Source organism: Vombatus ursinus, unplaced genomic scaffold, assembly GCF_900497805.2.
Source record: "Vombatus ursinus unplaced genomic scaffold, bare-nosed wombat genome assembly UNPS02014807.1, whole genome shotgun sequence".
NCBI lineage: Eukaryota > Metazoa > Chordata > Mammalia > Diprotodontia > Vombatidae > Vombatus > Vombatus ursinus.
The window spans coordinates 7,385,709-7,403,350 of NW_020954585.1; the positions used below are offsets into that span (position 1 = coordinate 7,385,709).

Below are 17,642 nucleotides of genomic sequence, written 5' to 3' on the forward strand. Positions count from 1 at the left end.
AGTACTTACTGAATTGAAAAGGGGGCTCCAAATGCTAGACTAAATAGTTGATATTTATTTCTAGGGGCAGCTAGGTGGTGCAGTAGATAGTGCAGTGGGTAGCAAGCTGGGCCCGGAGTCAGGAAGACCTGAGTTCAAATCTAGCCTTAGACACTTACTAACTGTGTGACCCAGGGCAAATCATTTAATCCCACTTGCCCCAGTTTCCTCATCTGTAAAATGAGCTGGAGAAGGAAATGGCAAACCACTCCAGTGTCTTTGCCAAGAAAACCCCAAATGGGATCAACAAAGAACCGAACACAACCAAACAATGACATTTAATCCTAGAGGCAATAAAGAGACCCTAAAGAAAGTGACATGAGAATACTTGTGCTTAAAAAGCTTATTTTGGGGGCAGCTAGGGGTACAGTGGATAGAGCACTGGCCCTACAGTCAGGAGGACCTGAGTTCAAATCCAGCCTCAGACACATGACACTTACTAGCTGTGTGACCCTGGGCAAGTCACTTAACCCCAACTGCCTAAGCAAAAAAAAAAAAAAAAAAGCTTATTCTGGCCACAGTATAGAAATGTATTGGAGAAGGGACAACCTGAAAACAGGGAGACTAATTAGGTAGCTATTGCAATAGTCCAGGTGAGATGATGAAGGCCTGAATGAGGTTAATTGCAGTGTAGGTAGAGAGAAGGGAAAGACATTGACAAGAAAGAACAGGACAGATGTTGAGCTGTAACTGATTGAATATGGGGAGTAAGGGTGGAGGAGAAGACAAGGATATCGCTAAGATTATGGACCTGGGTGAATGGAAAAATACTGGCATCTTCCACAGACATAGAAGGGGGGAGGGAATGAGTTCCACGTTAGACAATATTTTAGACAATACGCTGAAGGGGCAACCAGCTAGAGGATGTCTAACAAGCAGTTTGGAACTCACAACAGAGATTAGGGCTGGATGTATAGGTTTTGGAGGGGATAATTGGAACACATGGAAACTAATAAGATCATCAGGAAAAAGAGAAGACTAGGTAGTACAATAGATAGGATGTCAGGCCTTGAGTCAGAAAGACCTGCGTTCAAATCCAGCCACAGATACTTATTGGCTGTGTGATGCTGGCCAAGTTACTTATACTTCTATTTGCCTCAGTTTCTTCAACTATAAGCTGGGGATAATAATAGCACCTACGTCCAGGGTTGTTTCAAGTGTCATATGAGATAATATTTGTGGAGTGCTTACCACAGTGCCTGGCACATAGTAGGTACTTATCAATGCTCATTCCTTCCCTCCCAGAAAAGGGCCTTGGGAAACAACCCAAGGAACTCAGAGAGTGCTCAAACAGGTGGGAGGAGAAACAGGAGAGGGCAGTGCTAAAGAAGTTTAAAGAGAGAACAATAGGCAGAAGTAAGGTCAAAAACTGGAGAGGTCAACCAAGATGAGAATTGAGAGAAAGGTTTAGCGGTTGAAATCATTGATAATCTTTGGGATAGGTTTTAGTTGACCAGTACAAAGTATGGGATGATATCTTGAGGGGATGGAAGGGCTAAGTGAAGGTTTTATAAGGACAGAGGAGATTTTGGCAGAAGGAAAGAGACCAATGGATAAGAAGAGACTGAAGATAAAAGAGAGAAAGGGTACTTTCTCAGAGATAGGAGGGAATGAGATCAAGGGCACAGATAAGAGGGGTTGGCAAGGAGAAGAGTTCTCTCTTCCCTAGAGACTGGAGCAAAGGAGGAGAAAATGAGAAATGACATTGAAGAGTTTTGACATGTGAAATGGAGAAAAAGAAGAAGGTAATAACAGTCTCCATTTTCTCAGACAAATTATAGAAGGCAACTTATTCTGCTGAGAATCTAGAGAAGGTGGGATAGGGGCTTGAGAGAGAAAAAGTTTGGAATAAAATGACAGAGTAAATCACAGAAAAATAAAAGGATGGCATGCTGCCATGAAGTCTCAGGTAAGATCAATTTGTAGTGGATCTGGTCAACACTGTTGAGTAAATTATTTCCTCAAGAAATATTTAGCATGTGCTAGAAGCAGAGATGGCAGCTGGTGGGGGGTTAAGTCAGGGTTGGAGTTTGATGGGGAGTGAGTGGTAAGAGGACAAGGGAGCACGGGATTAAAAGACAAAGGACAGTGTATAGTTGAAATGGTCAATAATAGAGTTGAAATTAAAAAGGGAAGAAAATGAGGCCTGAACAGGGATGATATACCTGGAGGAGTGAAGGGATTGAAGGTCAAGGTGAGAACAAAAAATAGGAGGCATGAGGCAGAAAGAGTGATGGAAGGATCAGTTATAACTGAAAAAAGGAATTTCAGAGCTCAAGACCATTGAGGTGGAATGGGTATAAGTGAAGGAGAAATTACAGATGAATGAATGAAAGAGAAATGATTTTAGCTCCTATTATGAGCCAGGCACTGTGCTAGATACTGGGGATACAAATACAAATGTGAGACAGACCTTGCCCTCAAGATGCTTACATTCGAAGTGTGAGAGACAACACATATAGGATGGAGAATGGTAGCCAAGGAAAGGGGTTTTGATCTGGGAAGTTGCAAGGAAAGGGAGTAGGGCACCAACTTTTCCACTGGCTATGGTAATATCAATTTGATTACTGTTCTAGGAACAAGGTGTGGAAAAGTATGCAGTGGCAAGGACGATGACAAGGTATCTGCTATATGGCTGGATGTGAGGGAAGCATAGTCAGGGATAATTAGATATATGAGTTAGGTGAACTTTCACTCATTCACTCAGTAGCTCAGCTCTAAGATAACAGACTGATCCATTTCCTTTTCCAATATGCCCTTGATAATGTCTTATACACCACTTCTCACATAAAAATCACTGCTAAAGTATCATGTTACAGCAGTCTACTTATTTCTACTATGTATCTTTCCCATTGACCTCCTATAATTTTATTTTTTTGAATTAATAAAGTTCTCTGATTTCTAATCATATAGTATCACCAGAAGGTTATTGATGTTTAAAAAAAAAAAAAAGGTGGGCTTTTGCAGCAGCAACCAACTTGGAATTACTCAAAGTTTCCCCTTACTTCCCAAATGTAAAGCCAGCCTGACCTCCTTCTATTCAATTCTAGGCCCAGTTCACTGTCCATCAGCTGACAGACTAATTGAAAGGGCTGTCTTGTCAACTGCATATTACAATCTAGGAAATATTTGGTGTTGTTCTATCTTGTTTTTCTTGATCAATTTCTTTTATTGATCAGGACTTGTCATATTTAGCACAATGCCTTCAGTAAACAAGTCCCTCTTCTATTTGGGATTTTATGATGGATATCTTCCATGACACTGATGATCACCAAAAGAGTGGCTACAATGTCAAATTTTGATCTATCTACAGCGACCCATTTATGAACAACACATTTCCTATATTTCATTTTTTCCACATATCCTGCATATGAGAAGTATGATAGTTTTTCTATATGATTCAAGTGAATATCTCACAAAACCAGAATTCTGCAGACCCTTTGGAATAGGAAAAAATTTACCACCACCAACATGAATAGCTGGTCAAGTCATCTGCAGTGCCTAAATTGTCTTTCTGCTTTGAATACTCTGTGTGCTTCAAGATTGGCTTCCTACTCCCTGAATATTATTGCATTAACTATTGCCCTATTTTTTTTCCATGACCTACCTGTTTCTTTCTTTCTTACAATGTAAGGATTGTCCCCGATGGGAAAAGTCCTGGAAAACTAAAGGGCTCTTCCATGTGATCTATGGCCAAATAAGAAAAATTGGCCTAGCCATCCACACTGGAAAAACAAAGTAGATCAAGATCAGGCATTTCCTAGATGATGAAAATCGTGAAGGGATTGTCACTATGAAATATTTTCAAAGGAAAGGGCTCTAGGAATGAAAAATGTGGATTAGAAATATTTCTACCTTTCCACCCCTAAGTTCTAGTACTGGCATCTATTTAAAATGAGAAGTTGCCAACAGAAAAACAAGGGTTAACAACTAATCATTTGCATGCTATCAAGAAATGGATATGTTTTTGATGAGTGCAGTTTGCACAAATGCCTACCCTTTTTTAATAAGGCAGTACTCATCAAATGGTATGTAACCAATGAGAATAACAGCCACAGATGAGATTACTCCCTATTCAAGAGTGAGGACCTTCTATTGAAGTTCTGTATGGGGAGCACATATGTAATCAGGATCTTTGTTTGTAGCAGCTTATTATGCAAATTGCTACAAGTTAATTGGTTAATAAATATCAAATGTTCCAGATAAGCCAGGGTAGGAGGAAAAGTGTATCCTATGCTACAACAATATCTTCTTTAATAAAAGATAGTTTACTTGTCAGATTTATAGAGAACAGAAGACCTTATGACCAAATAGGAGAGAACATTATGAAATGCAAAATGGATAATTTTGATTACATTAAATTAAAAAGATTTTGCACAAACAAAGCCAATGCAGCCAAGATTAGAAGGGAAGTAGAAAGGTGGGAAACAAGTTTTATAGCCAGTGTCTCTGATAGAGGCTTCATTTCTAAAATATATAGAGAACTGAATCAAATTTGTAAGAATTACAAGTCATTTCCCCAATTGATAAATGGTCAAAGGATATGAACAGGCAGTTTTAGATGAAGAAATTAAAGTTACCTATAGTTATATGAAAAAGTGCTCTAAAACACTATTGATTAGAGAAATGCAAATTAAAACAATTTTGAGGTTCCATCTCATACCTATCAGATTGGCTAACATGACAAAAAAGGAAAATGAATAGATTGAAGCATTACTACTTTCTCTTTTTTTTCTCTCTCATAGTTTTTCCCTTTTGTTCTGATTCTTCTTTCACAACATGACTAATGTGAAAATATGTTTAATATGATTGTATATGTATAGCCTATATCAGATTGCATACCATGTTGGAGAAGAGAGAAGGAATGGAGGGGGAAAAATATGGAACTCAAAATCTTATAAAAGTGAATGCTGAAAATTAAAAACAAATTTAAAAAAACATGTAATCCCATTCAACACTAAATAAATATCTTTATGAATTAAAAAAGAATAATAAAGACATCAGGAAAAGAGGTCAAAAGAACACCAAAGAAACCACATGGAAAGAATACTGAAAGTAGCTGGGTTTATTATTACTAAATATCACAAAAAAGGATGGCCTAAAAAAAGTACCATTTTAAAAGTCAGATATCATAATTAAATCATGCTTTCTTAACAATTCAATTGTTCCAAGTAATATTAACTTAATTTTTTAAATTTCATGATACAGAAATTAATTTACTTATTCTTTTAAAGATAGTACTGGCAAGACAGAAGGCACTTAGTTCTCTATTACATATATCCTCTTTTAAAAACACAATTTAAGAATATCAAGAAATTTTCCACCAAAAGGAATTTTATAAAATATGCAGAGAGCTGGAATTGTTTCATATTTTCTCAGTGTGCCAGGAACAAAACAAACCTGCCTCTGCCTGGTAAGTTCATTCAATGTAAACAGAAAAAAAAATCAGCATTTTATACAACAAATATGTAAGTATAAAGCACTCTCTCTGATAAGACTTCTTAAGAAATAATAAATAGTTATAAGGTTAGTATAATCCTCATTTGATTGATATTCCACAGTATCCCGGATTCATTAAGTTTATTCTGGTTGGGCTTATATTATTCAAGTAATAATAACAATTCACATTCATGTAATCATTAATAGTTTAAAATGTGCTTCTCCTAAAATAACCTAAACTGAGTAAGTGCGCATTTTTCAAAACTTCATTGTAAAAGATATAAAGCAAACTTCATGTACATTCAGGCAAACACAGACAAAAGGGCGACTAATGAGGCTGCTTCAGTAAAATCTTCATTTAAAGTCTATAGCATCAACATATGGTAAAAAGGAACTATCAATAGCAGGTCCATGACTTCAGCCACAGTAGAAACACCCCAGATGGCTTATCCAAAAACTATATACCAAATAAGATGGGCTAATTTAAAAAAAAAAACAGATAATTTCAGTTAAGTAAAGTCTATGTCCTTAATTCCTCATTCCAAAGGTAAAATGGAGGACATGAGTCCACTTGTGGGAATGTGAACATACTATCTCCATTTTTAGTCATGCTCATTGGGCTCTAGGGCTCATAGAGGTAAATCTAGCTGGTTTCATAGATTTTTATTTAAAGCCAAATTCAACAAACTAAAGAGAATAGAAGTACCCTTATTTTTACACATCATCTTTCACCTCAACTCTTAGACATTGTTGGGCCACATAAAAATCTGAGAAGCACATGAATCCTCTTGTTCTGGTCCCTAAACTTTCAAAGCTCTACCAGATTACTACGAAATCTGCTGATTGTAGCACAATAATGTTTTGCAGCAAATCCAAATGCACACATAGGCATCCCTCCAGCTTGAAAAACCAATCAATTCCTAAAATCAGTTCACAACAGTATAGTGTCAGAGAATCTAGAAGTAATATATATAGCCAGGTATACTCTAGGACCACCTCCCCACCCACAGAGAATTCATCTAACCAATTCATGAAGCAATTCCATTACCTAGAGCTATAGGCTATACTGAGAATATAAGACATTATGGAACTATAATATGATAATCTACAACCATCAGAGGCAGGTTGTTATTTAATAACAAACTCTATTTAGTCCCATAATCAAAGGAGACAAGGGAGCCCTTGAAGTCGTTTTTTAACAAATAAGAGGTAAAACAAGCAGTTTTTCCTTCTGGCATAATATAAATTCAACATATAAAAAATACAAAAGTTACAGTGGTTTTGTTTTTCATTCTTTCTCAATGGAGAGGAGAGAAAAGGCAGAGAAGCAGAATTTTGCCAACTGAAAAAATTTTTAATTAAAAAAATACAAAAACCTCAAGCCATATTTCAATTCCATGGTAGAATATGATCTTGTTGGGGGGTCACTGCCCAGTTTGAGTGATGGCTACTCCTGATAGAGAAGGGAGTCCAGGCCAGAATCTGGATTATTGTGATGCCCAGGGGAACCAGACAAATCAAGGTGAACATTGCATCATGAAGACCTGTTAATAAACTAGAGAAAGGATAGAAAATAGTTAGTTTTCTATTTCAGTAACAATTTTTCCTATGGATTCAATGGTTTTTAGCAAATTGTAAAATCATAGATTATTAAAGCTAGAAGAAAGCTTAGAGATAATCTGGTCCAATCCCTGCATTTGTACTGATGAGAAAACTGAGTCCTGAGATTGGCTTTTCCCAAATCTCCTGATTTGTGCCAAAACTGGAACTTGAACCAAGATCTGACTCCCAGCTTTTTCCATAATACATGCTTGACTCTTCACCAATTTAATCCATTTAGAAGTAAATACGGGTCAACTAACAATGTTTTATATTGATAACATGTACAACACTTCATACATGTGATTATGATCTAGAAGTGTTTCAAGGTGCTCTACTAAACTTAAGTTTCACAAAACATAGCACGAATTATAGAGAAATAGAGGAAGTCATAATAAGCTCCCTAGGCTCTGGGAGACCCAAGACTTAATCACCTCCAGGGCCTCCCTCCTTCCAACTATCATAAGACCAGGCCCTCTGAACACAATACCACCTGCCACGAAGACCAAGCAATTGTGGGTTATTCAGAGACTTTGAGGGCCCTAGGCCCAGGTGAGGCCTTAAATCTTCTATCAATCCATCACCTTCATTAGCAGACTTCTTCCTATCCAGTGATAATCCTGGCTGGACTCATTTCTCAATGCTTAGTGTACTTTTAACCCCCTTTTTACTCTTCTCATCTCATTAATATTGGACTCCCAACTACCAAGGCACAAATACCTCATTCCAAATTCTAGGGGCAGTTAGGTGGCACAGTGGATAGAGCACCAGCCCTGAAGTCAGGAGGATCTGAGTTCAAATCGGGCCTCAGACCAAACACTTGACACTTACTAGCTGTGTGACCCTGGGCAAGTCACTTTACCCCAATTGCCTAAAAAAACAAACAAACCAAATACTAGCTGTCTGCTCCTTCATGGCCATCTACTTCAACTCTACCCTGCTAATGTCCTCTCCAAATCTGCCTGCCCCTTCTACTGTGTCCTCTAGAGCTCCTGATTTATAATTAACAAACTCCCTTTCATTTCAGATCTCCTTCTCTCTTGCTCCTTCTCTTTTCTGGTACTTAAAGAGAGACCTGACACTCTCTCTTCTTCCCCCCGTCATGAACTATATTGCTGACCAGCCTTTCCAGTAGGGGTTACACCTATTCTCACACCCCTGGTGCCAGAGGAGGAGCAGGAATATTCCTTGCTCCCCATCATCACTTCTAGACTCTCCATCTAACTGACACCATTCAGCAACTTTCCTCCTTTGAGATTCATGATATCCAAATTTATTATCCACTCCAGATCCTGGTGGACATTATCTACTAATCTGGTTTTTCTCCATCCTTTCTCAGAGTTCAGTCTCAATCTCCTCTCTACTAACAGTTGCCCTCATCCTAAGGGACTTTGACATACATGTTGCTGTTCCTTCAAATATCTTCACTTCTCAGTTCTTCAATCTACTCAACTTCCCATGACTTACTCCTCCACTCCATACCCTCCTAATATCATCACCCATGATCTTCTCCCTCATGCTAGTCTCTGATGAAGAGGTAGCCCTTCTCCTTGTCAAGGCCAGCTCCCAACATGTACATTTGCTCCTGTCCCTTCCTATCTTCCATAGCAAACTGCTCCCACTATCATCCCTCCTCTCTCCCTACTTATGCCCTGCTTTGTTTCAGTTGTGTCCAACTCTTTGTGATCCCATTTGGGGTTTTCTTGGGAAAGATAGAAGTGGTTTGCCACTTCCTTCTCCAGTTCATTTTACAGATGAAGAAACTGAGGCAAACAGTGTTAAGTGACTTGTTTGGGGTTACACAGCTAGTAAGTATCTGAGGTCAGATTTGAACTCAGGAAGATGAGTCTTCCTGACTTCAGGACTGACACTCTTTCCACTGTACCACCCAGCTGCCCTGCACCTATAAACAAGTCCAAATCTTCCCCATTCTTAGAATTCCTTCACTACATCCTACCATGCCTGCTATTGACCACCTTACATTTTTCCTTCCCTTCTCGGTTAAATGCCTTGAAAAAGTGGTCCCCACTTCCTCTCTTCTAAATCCTCCATAATCTGGCTTCCAATTTCATCATTCAATTCAAACTGTTCTCTCCAAAATTACCAATAAAATCTTAATTGCCAAAGCTAGCAGTCTTTTCTCAATTCTTATCCTTCTTGTCCTCTCTGAGACTTTGGTACCGCTGATTATTTTTTCCTAAAAACACTCTTCTTGGGTTTTCCTGACAATGCTCTTGGTTCTCCTCTTTACCTTACTCCTCAGTCTCTTTTACTGGATTTTAATTCATGTCATACTCATTAACTGTGGGTACATCATGAGACTATCCTGGACTGCCTTCTCTTTTCTCTCACTTGGTTATGTCATTAACTCTCATGGGTTGAGTTATCATCTGCATGCTGATAACTCCCACACCCATGTGTTTATAATTCTATTTTTTCTTCTGAGATCCAGTTAGTTCTGCATCACCAACTGCCTGTTGATTATTTACACTCTATGTCCTATAAGCATGTCAAAGTCAAAATGTCCCACACAGAACTCATTACGTTCCCCACAAACCCACCCCACTTCCAAAATTCACTTCTTTTGAAGGCATCACCATCCTTTCACTCCGGTTTGCAACCACATCTTCAGCTCCTCAATCTCTCTTACTTAGCTAATTATTTGCCAAATATGGTCATTTCTATCTTAACAATATCTCTCCAGTAAATTTGCTTCTCTTTACTTACACAGCTACCATTCCTTGCCTGGACTGCTGCAATAGCCTCCTAATTAGTCTTTCTTCCTTCAAGTCTGTCCTCACGACCATTCATTTTCAACACAGCTATAAAAATGATTTCCTAAAGCATGGGTCCATTTCACACATTTCCCTTGCCCCCAGTAAATTCCAGGAGCCCCCAACTACTTCTTGGATCAAATATAAACTTGTTTGTTTGGCATTTAAAGCTCTATACAACCTGGCCCCTCCCTATCTTTCTAATCTTCTTACTCCCCTCCATACATCCATCCAAACCTGCCTACTTGTTCTTCATTCACAATGCTGTATCTCCCAGTTCTTCATCTTTGAACTGGCTGTCTCTGATGCCTAGAATGGTCTTCTTTCTCCCTTATGCTTCTTTTTTTGTTTTGTTCTGGAGGCAATCAGGTTTAAGTGACTTGTCCATAGCTAGCACACATCTGAGATCATTTTTGAACTCGGGTCCACCTGACCCCAGGGTCAGTGCTCTATCCACTGTGCCACTTAGCTGCTCCCTACCCCCTGCTTTTTACACTCTCGGGCTTCCTTCAAGATTCAACTCTGATATCACCTTCTGTAGAAGTCCTTTCCCACTCTTCCCAGCTGCTGCCTTCTATCTACTACATAAGTATTTTGTATATGTTCATTTTTTCCCAGTCACAATGTAAGCTCCTTGAAGGTACTGTTTTCAGTTTTTCTTACCCTGCTTAGCACAGTGCCCAGCAGATATTAAGCACTTAATAAATGCTTGTTGATAGATTGAACAGAAAAGTGACATCTAATTTTCTGTGTGCTCTTTTCACTAAGTATAGTATTACAACTTTAGATAAAAGAAAACAAAGCCAAAGAGGCAGAACTTCAGGCGAACTTGGAATCAACCAATTTATTTATTAAGCACCTATGATGTGCTAGGCACTAGGCGAGGTTTTGAAGATACAAGTATAAAAAATAAAATGGTTCCTACTTGCAATGAGCTTACATTCTACAAAAGAACAGAGAGCAAGCATAGTCTTTGTTGTCTGTTAACATGATTGGTTCTATTTTGTTAGATACTAAGGATTCCATAAAAGATTTTTATTCTTCATTTGGTGTGTTTGCTAATGATTGAGTTTATATTTTAAAAAATAAATGTAGTACCCACAGTTTTAGTTTAAATAAGGAATATTTAAAAGAGCCACAACTAATTTATTTACAAACTGATTATCTAGTTTATAAATAAGAGGCATCCTTTTGTTGACTGTATTGTTAATTAGACTTTTCATCAAAGGACATATGGGGTGGGAGGGAAGAGAGAAAGTAAAACTTGAATCAGTTGATTTTGCTACATCTCAGCAGGCACATTTAAGCTAAAAGGCTAAGTTGATCTTAGGTGCTCCTATATCTCCATGAGGCTGATGACTTTCCTTTTTATATTTTTAATTTTATTTTTATTGATAGCTTCTGTTGAAATCAGCTTCATTCACACCACACCCTCCCCTGCTTCTACCACCCAATGAGACCTATTTATAACAAAGATTTAAAAAGATTAAAAAAGCAATCCAAGTAAAACCAACCCATATATCAACCGTATCTAACAGTATGTTCAAAATATTCCATATCAATAGTGCCCCACCTCTACAAAGACAGGAGGGATGGGTATTTTCTCTACTGTTGTTTGGGGCCAAGCTTAGTCATTATAGATGTACAGTCCCTGCCCCTTCCAGAGGCCAATGAGAATATGAGGTTCTCCCAGGGTTGGGAAGAGTGATAAGAATTCTACCTCAACCCTTACCTGCCTGAGATAACAAAGCTTAACCTTGAAGACAATGAAGAATGGAGGCGGTGTGACCACAACCGCACCCTAGCTGGGGTCCCTTACATTGAACTTTTTCAAGTGTCATACTAATCTGCAGGCTGAGGCTCCAAGCTTCCATCTTCCCGCCAGGAGCCAGAGGCACTTCTAGGCAAAACGAGAAAGGCCAAATTCTGATACCATTCAAGGCCTACTCTCCTCTAATTTGCTTTCATGTATTGCCCTGCTATTAATCCTTCCAACAGAGAATAAGGCAAAGTGGGGAGAAAGCCCTTTCTGGCTCAGATTGGATAGTCAGCATATAAAACCATTATCTCTTTAAGTGGTATTTTAGATCTCCTGTTATGCATCTGAAATTGTATTAAAACCAGACAGCTATAGAATCTGTGCTAAGTCTATTTAATTGAAGGTATGAGAGGGAGATGTAAAAGAAGGAGTTATCTAGAAGGAAGTAGATCTAAATTATTGAGGGTATGTAAAACCACTCAGAATTCCGCCAGCACAAACAGGCTAGGGGTTCTGAGTCACATATTCAGTTTATTTTTTTATTTTTTGCTAGGCAATAGGGGTTAAGTGACTTGCCCAGGATCACACAGCTAGTAAGTGTCATGTGTTGTGTGTCTGAGACAGGATGTGAACTCAGGTCCTCCGGACTCCAAGGCCGGAGCTCTATCCACTGCGACATCTAGCTGCCCCTCACACATTTAGTTTAACTGAAAGAGATAATCCCCAGCAGCCATGCTTAGTAAATACAAAGTGCAGCAGGCCCAATCCCAATAACAATCTAGGTAAGTATGCCTCTGCTTAGGTAGCTTCATAGTCTTCCATTTCCATCTGGGCTCACCATATTTGTTCTGGGCTTAATGTGGATACATGAGTGGCTTTAGGCCTTCTGCAGGTCTGAACTACTAAACTCAAGCAATCCACAGCCTTAGTTTCCCTAGATATACTGTGAGCCACCACACACCCAGCTGAATGCTCCTTTATTAGATAATTCTTTTCTTAATTAAAAAAGAAAAAAAAAAAGAAAGTTATCCAATTGACTATGAGATGAAACTGCTAAGGGCATGAAAATTATAAAAATAAATATTGTGGCAATTTAAAAAGTTTGAGAGACAGTTTCTGGGTAATTTAATCATTTTATTAATAAGACCAACACTTTGTTAATAAAAGGAAAGAGAATTATGGAGGCGGGATCACAGTATATTTACTCTTCAAAGAGTAGGTATTCCTGAGGGGTGTTAATCAACTGTGATTGGATAACACAATGGGAGGTGGGCTATATTAAACCAAGGGGCTGAGAGTAACATGAAGTCACCAAACTATCTCTATACTCAGACTACCCCTAGTCTTGGGCTACCTAGATAAAAGGATCTGTCTCCATCCAAAAAGAACTCACTAGATTTCCACACCTTAAATTTCTTGTAAGGTTGGGTGGGGTCTAACCAAGATTGAGGAGAGTTAATTCAATCTCATTATCAGTAATGTCCTTCCAGAGGCTGACATTTTTACTTTTTAAAATCAGGACTTTAGAAAATGGGGGATTCCCCAATCGATAAATGGTCAAAGGATATGAACAGGCAGTTTTCAGAAGAAGAAATTAAAGCTATCTATAGTCACGTGAAAAAATGCTCTAAATCACTATTGATTAGAGCAAATCAAAACAACTCTGAGGTACTACATCACACCTATCAGATTGGCCAAGATGACAAAACAAGAAAATGATAAATGTTGGAGAAGATGTGGGAAAACTGGAACACTAATGCATTGTTGGTGGAGTTGTGAAATGATCCAACCATTTTGGAGAACAATTTGGAACTATGCCCAAAGGGCTATAAAAATGTGCATACCCTTTGACCCAGTAATAGCACTTCTAGGACTATATCCCAAAGAGATCATACAAATGGGAAAAGGACCCACATATACAAAAATATTTCTAGCAGCTCTTTTTTGGTGGCAAAGAATTGGAAATTGAGAGGATGCCCATCAGTGGGGGAATGGCTGAACAAGTTGTGGTATATGAATGTAATGGAATACTACTGTGCTATAAGAAATGATGATTTCAGAAAAACCTGGAAAGACTTGTATGGTCTGATGCTGAGTGAAGTGAGCAGAACCAAGAGAACGTTGTACACAATAACAGCCACATTATGCGATGACTAATATTGATAAACTTAACCCTTCCCAGCAATACAAGGATCTAAGACATCTCCAAAGGCCTCATGATGGAAAATGCTATCCACATCCAAAGAAAGAACTATATAGTTTGAATGCAGATCGAAGCATACTATTTGCTATTTTTTTCCTTCTATTGAGTTTTGTTTCCTCTTTCTGGTGGTTCCTCCTATTGGTTCTAATTCTTACTTACAATATCACTAATGTGAAAATATGTTTAATAGGAATGTATATGAATAGCCTATATCAGATTGTGCGCCATCTTGGGGAGGGTGGTGGGGAGGAAGAGGGAGAAAACTTTTAAACTCAAAAGCATATGGAAGTGATTGTTGATAAATCAAAATAAATTAATAAAAAATAAAGAAAATAATATGTAAAATTTAAAAAAATTAAATGTGCTACTTGCTATTCCTTAAAAAGAAAAATGGGGAAACTCTGGATCTCCCTGAATCACTGGTTATTAGTAATCATTCCTCTTAATATGAGAGAACAACATGGGAGATTATAGCAGGATCAAACATTTTTTATATAGAATTGTTGATACTGTAAAAAGTAAAAACCTTACTTATTAAGAATGAATAATAAATTATACGAACATAAAGTAAATTAGCATTTACTGAATATATTAAAGATTCTTCATGAGTTCACTGAGATGACGTGTATAGAATAAAAACTCAGTAATTTGGCCAGTTGTGACAGAATACTTTTCTGCATTGATACAAAGGCAAAATGTAGAATACTATTAGGGTTGTAAAGAAGAGGTAATTCATGTAATTAGATTTTCACACTACTTCTAGAGAGTACTCTGACAGTATCTTGACCCAGTTATTCCATAATTAGGAATGTATTCTGAAGTCACAGCCACTACTGAAATACTTGCAATTTCTTCCTCGTTATGAAGCCAAAGCTAGGATGATCCAGATTGAATTACATGTATAGTCCTCAAAGATGCTGGTGGATGAGCACTGCCTCGTTTCTTTTGGATATGGCTAGTTGCCCACTGTTATTGTTCTTTAATCTGTCACTCTAACACAAAGGCCTTGGTATAATCAGGAAACTATTTCTAAACCATTTCTCAGCTCTCTGCTAGTCTTATAGCTGCTATCATCTTTTTGGCCCTACAAGGCCTGCTGATGCCTGAGGTGATGAGGGACAACCAAACAATGGACACACAAACATACAGAAGGAAAAGAAGGGAGAGACAGACAGAGAGAGACACACACACACATACACACACACACAAAGACAGAGAAATGAGGGTCAGTTTGATCTAGGCTATGACCTAGAATGACACTGCCACTCCTGTTCTGAACTTTTAACTTAGAATCATAGACTCCTCTCATATCAGACCTGCCTCTTATCACAGAAAGTAATGGATTCATCGACTTCAGGACAGTTATCAGTACCAGAGAAATCAATGACTGAAGGTAGCCAGTCATAAATTTCAAGTGTAAGGAGCACAAGTCTTCTCTGTAGGTTCTTGCTACAGTTGCTCATCAGCATGAGTCTACTTTTATCCTTACCTGTTCCCATAAGTTAAGATGAGATGGATGCACTAATTATAGGGGCATCTGCAAAGGCCAAATATGCCAAAAGGCCAATGGAAGCTAAAGTTCCACATCATTACAATGATATCTCAAGTCCATAAATGAAAAGAAATGTTTTAATCAAAGGGAAAACTATAAACACATGACTATCAGCTGTGAATCATACAATTACCAGAATATATGTTTAGGAAAAAAAAAAAGGCTTATGGTTTCTGCTGGAGGTACCTCTATGCATTGTCCAAGTATTTAGTTAGTAGCAAGAAGCCCATTATTTGCTGTCATTCTCTGATTAGTAGCAAATTCCAGTTACAGGAATACCCAGAAATTGAACTCCAGCTGCCAATGGTTCCTCTCACTGAGTTTTCTAATCTCTAAGAATAGGCTTGCCTTTTCCTCTTTTTTTTTCCATGGTAACAGAGCATTGGAACACCTGTGACAATTTTCCAGAGGAAAAGGCCCCATTGAGCACAAGGACACCAATGAAAAAGGAGAACGAGTTATTAGATCTGAATTCAAGAGTAAGAAAGGGGTGGGTACTGGAATGAATAGGGCAATTTGATAGCTACCATTTTGTCATATAAAATCCAATCTTCTCAGGCTTATGTTATTATTACTAAAGTCGCCAACCAATTCAACTTCAGTCTCCCCATAGAATAAGTATTTTCCTACAACTTCAATGAATCACTTGATGCAGTCAGTAAGGGTTCCATTCCTTTTTAGGGGTCTCCTTTATTTTCATATTTTTTTATTTGGAGGGGAGGCCTTCATAGTTTTAAAAAATTATGTCCCCCTCTCTTTTTGCCTTCCTCCTGCTGGTATGGGAATGATTGCATTGACCCATTTTCTTTTTAGTTTTCAGAATGCCTACCTCTTGATTCTACTGTAATACTCTAAATCTCTCTCCAAACCATATCTGTCTAATCCTTGGGTAGAAATGCATTCTTTAATCCTGCTTAGCCTTACAATTCCACAATATCTCCCTAATCATCACAGTTATCTTTTCCCCTCATTTTTTTCATGATGCTCTATTTTTCATAAAAATCTACCTTCATGCAACAATATTCTAAGTCACTACTATCCACATAATCTCTCATCATGCTTCTGCTTCATCAGTTATAGCAGTTAATAGATTTAGTAAATTCCTACCAAAACCTTCATAACTATATTAATTCATCATTTTGATGAATGTTTGAAAACAAGATATGCATTTCTCGAGGCCAAGCAAAACTTCATTTTTTTCCAGAATTATTCAGCATACTTTTCACTTCTCTAGTAAGAAATTCTCAGTAATAACCACCACCACCCAAGTTTAAGGAAGAAGCTCCCTTAATAGCCTGGTAATCTTGGTGATTTTCAATGCTGAAACAGGTATCCCTGTCAAAGAAGTTACGCCTCTGTCATGCTGGCCCCTTCTCCCACTAATGAATTCCATTCAGGATCTCCATTTTGATAGCAGAGCTCAGTACGGTTATGTTTTAACCCTTGCCCAGCTGTGTTTTTGACTCTAGGAACTTTGCCACCATATTCCTATACCAGTAATGTGGGCATATACTTTTTCCATTCCACCCATTATAATGCAAGCTCCCTGAGGGATGAATTTCTTTTTGTCTCAATTTGTATCCCCAGCACTTAGCACAGTGCATGGTACATAGTAAGCTCTTAATAAATTCTTGTTAGCCAGCAATACTGTAATGATGATCAACTATAAAAGACTTAACTATTCTGATCAAGACAATAAGCCAAGACAGTTACACAGGATCTCTGATGAAAAGTGCTATCCACCTCCAGAGAGAGAACTGATGAACTCAGAATGCAGATTGAAGCATACTTTTTACTTTTTTTTTTCTTGTTTTATTTTTTGTTTATGTTTTCTTTTGCAACATGGTTAACATGAAAATATGTTTTGCAGGACTTCATATGGACAATTGATATAAAATTACTTGCCTTCTCAAGAAGGGTGGAAGGGCAAGAGGGAGGGAGAGAATTTGGAATTCAAAATTAAAAATATGAATGTTAAAAAATTATATATAATTGGGAAATACTTAACAAAATAAATAAAAATATTAAAAAAAATGCTACCAACCAACCTAATGTAGTATACACTGTTAGATAGGTTCCTGTGAAAGTTGGCTTTGCTCATATATTTTTCTTTATAATAAGAAAGGATTCAATGAGGGTGGGATAGATGGAGAAGGGGAAATGACTATAAACACAAAAGACAACAATAAGACTTAAAATGGATGAATAAAAAATATGAGCTACCACCAGTATCACTACAATGAGATGTATCATTGTTGTTGTTCAGTTGTTCATGAC

At 37.8% G+C, this 17,642-nt stretch overlaps 1 protein-coding gene across 8 annotated transcripts in view; it reads right to left on the minus strand.

The window, feature by feature from the left end:
• Positions 1-6,811: 6,811 nt before the first annotated feature.
• The window catches only part of LOC114052508 (transmembrane protein 180-like), a 48,920-nt gene continuing 38,089 nt past the window's right edge, over positions 6,812-17,642 (minus strand). For all 8 annotated transcript variants that reach the window (XM_027875173.1, XM_027875176.1, XM_027875171.1 and 5 more), the window contains one exon: positions 6,812-7,033. In XM_027875173.1, the coding sequence (XP_027730974.1) occupies positions 6,868-7,033 (166 nt within the window). In that variant the 3' untranslated portion in view covers positions 6,812-6,867. The remainder of the gene's footprint in view (positions 7,034-17,642) is intronic.